The 2,450-nt window shown below is 49.3% G+C and overlaps 1 protein-coding gene across 2 annotated transcripts in view; it reads right to left on the minus strand.

The window, feature by feature from the left end:
- TRPM2 (transient receptor potential cation channel subfamily M member 2) overlaps positions 1-2,450 on the minus strand; it is a 61,127-nt gene that overhangs the window by 37,884 nt on the left and 20,793 nt on the right. For both annotated transcript variants that reach the window (XM_019512730.1, XM_019512737.1), the window contains exons 7-9: positions 1,222-1,402; positions 775-836; positions 160-360 (exon numbers count right to left, since the gene is read on the minus strand). In XM_019512730.1, the coding sequence (XP_019368275.1) occupies positions 160-360; positions 775-836; positions 1,222-1,402 (444 nt within the window). The remainder of the gene's footprint in view (positions 1-159; positions 361-774; positions 837-1,221; positions 1,403-2,450) is intronic.

Genomic DNA, 2,450 nt, shown 5'->3' on the forward strand with positions numbered 1-2,450 from the left:
ATGGCTGGAAAAGCTGTGACACTTGTGAAGTGTGCATCTGTTTCCTTGTTGAGGAGTAGAGAAAAGAAGTCACAGATGCTGCAATGGGTGACTTACCACCTTCTCCCTTTGTCTCCCAGTGACATCAGCAAGTATAGCTGTGCAGGTGCAGTCTCTCACCTTTTTGGTCCACTCCACAAGCTTGCCCTCAGTGAAGAACTCGTAGGTGTCCTGGAAAAGGATGCTCACTTTCTTCTGGATCAAGGAGATGGTGATCTCTGGGACAGGCAGGTGGGCCACCTGAGCAATGACATCAGCTACACGGCCAGACCCCTCCACTATCACGCACGGGGTGCCATGGGTGATTGCATTGTAGATAGTCTGCAACACATAGATGGGAGAGGATACAGAGGCTTGGCCAAACCCCAGGGGAAGTTTCTCATTGGCTTCCATTCGCTTCAGGGCCTTTCGGATCAGGCCCCAAATGTCCACAGCTTCGGTATGGTGTTAGTCATTGTGTTCTCAGCTGGCTCCTTTATGAATGTCCATACAAGAAATTAACTTGCTGCAACTGACTAATTCTCTGCACCCTGCTTCACTGTTCACCCACTTGCAGGAGACCAGTCTCCTGAGCCACCGTTCAGTTCCACTGACTCCATCTCTTGCCTAAGCCCCAGTGATCGGTTTGGTGAAGGCTGACTTCACACAATGAGACAATGGTGTTCACTGTCCCCCAACCCATGCAACTGCACTCTCTTTCCTCGAGCCACCTGAAGAGAGGGCAGATATACTTACATCAAGAGTCCCAGGTCCACCCTCCAGCACGACGCAAACAATTGGGATCCTGATGGCCACTCCTGCAGGAAAGAAGAGTCAATTCAGGTCTATGTGGATGCTAAACCCTCCTGCTAAGGCTGGCCTGTGATGGCCTCTTCCAGCATGGAAGAGGCAACTGCGACTATCTCCATCATAGGCCAGGCTCTAGAAAAGCTTTGGAAGAGATTTGCTATTAGCAAGGGAAGAGGTGGCTGTAGTCATTCCACCTGAAGGAGGAATGAATGCTGTCTCAGTCTGTGTCACTGAGGAACTCTTTCAGAAAACTAATAAAGAGGGGGCTTGCAACATCTTCTGATCTCCTGTGCTTCATCAATACTTCCTCATGCCCTAGGATCATTGGCCTAGGGATCTCATGCATTTTCCTTTCTTGGCTCCGAGGCAGTCCCTGACCATGGCTGCCATTACCTCCTTTCACCTTGGTTTGCTCAGAAATGAACTTCTCCAGCCTGGTCCTCAAGGGGATCTCTATGCCGTATCTGCCATGGGTCCCATCATCCACTAAGATGAAGTGGGAGTGATTGCTATCCAGGCAGGACAGGCTCCCTTGGCTCTCCTCATCCAGCATGTACTCAGCTGGGAAGCCACCCTGAAAAAGAGGTGCAGAGGAAACACTCATGTACTAGCAGGTGCACTGTACCGAGCCCCTTGTCCTCCCTGAGCATCTCCTTCAGCAGGATTCACAGTAGATCCCTGGCTCAAACATAGCAGGAATGGACTAGGGGAAGGAAATGAGGGGACAAAGGGGTGGCAGGCAGAAGTGATGAACAGGGCAGGAATATGAGCAGAAACCTTTTCTGGGAAGTATAAGAGGAGAGAAAGCAGGTAGTCTTTGGGTTAGCATGATGGATGTTGGGTAAGGATGGATCAGGGCTATGGAGCTGGGACCAGAAAGAATAAGAGTGCAGGACTGTCCAGAATGCCAGTACATTGAGAGCAATCTTTGACACAGCAGCCATCCAATCCCTCCCACCCTTTTCTCATACCGACTTCTACCCATATCCTGCAGATACACTTCTCTCAGCCTTCATGCAGCTCCAAGGCATCCAGAGTAGCATCTTCCCAGCAGAAACACACAGGGGTGATGGGTAGTTTAATTCGGAGGCTGACAGAACATGCAACAGAGATCAGGAGTCTCAAGGTGGAGTGCCTAGTGCTAGGCCCCAAAGTCCCCATTTACGTGTCAAAATAAATGGCCTGCTTTTCAGAAGGGGTAAGCACCCAGCAATACTCAAATGAATCACTGGGACTTGTACAGAGACAGCCCCAGGGTAAGACAGGCCCCTTTTATAGGTACCTAAACATGGTCTTTGGAGATTAACTCAAAGAGACTCATGCCCATGAGACGTTATCCTTAATCAACTTCAGACTGTCTTGTATTAGAATCCATCGGCCCTAGGAATTACTGAGAGGCCCATTGTTGTATATCTTTAGGCTCTCATTCAGGAGACCTGGACCTATGGTAGGCATTCCCATGAGTAAACCTGAGATACCCCTCTGTGATAAAAGCAAAATACATCCCAAATTTTTGTTAACCTCTGAGGGGCTTATCTGTAGGGAGAGGAACTTAAAATGTTAGATCTAAGATGTACCTGGTCTGCAAGGGGAGTGCATCCAGCTGCTGGGCCATTATGGTT

This window comes from Gavialis gangeticus, unplaced genomic scaffold (assembly GCF_001723915.1).
Source record: "Gavialis gangeticus isolate Ggan-Ray unplaced genomic scaffold, GavGan_comp1, whole genome shotgun sequence".
Taxonomy (NCBI): Eukaryota; Metazoa; Chordata; order Crocodylia; family Gavialidae; genus Gavialis; species Gavialis gangeticus.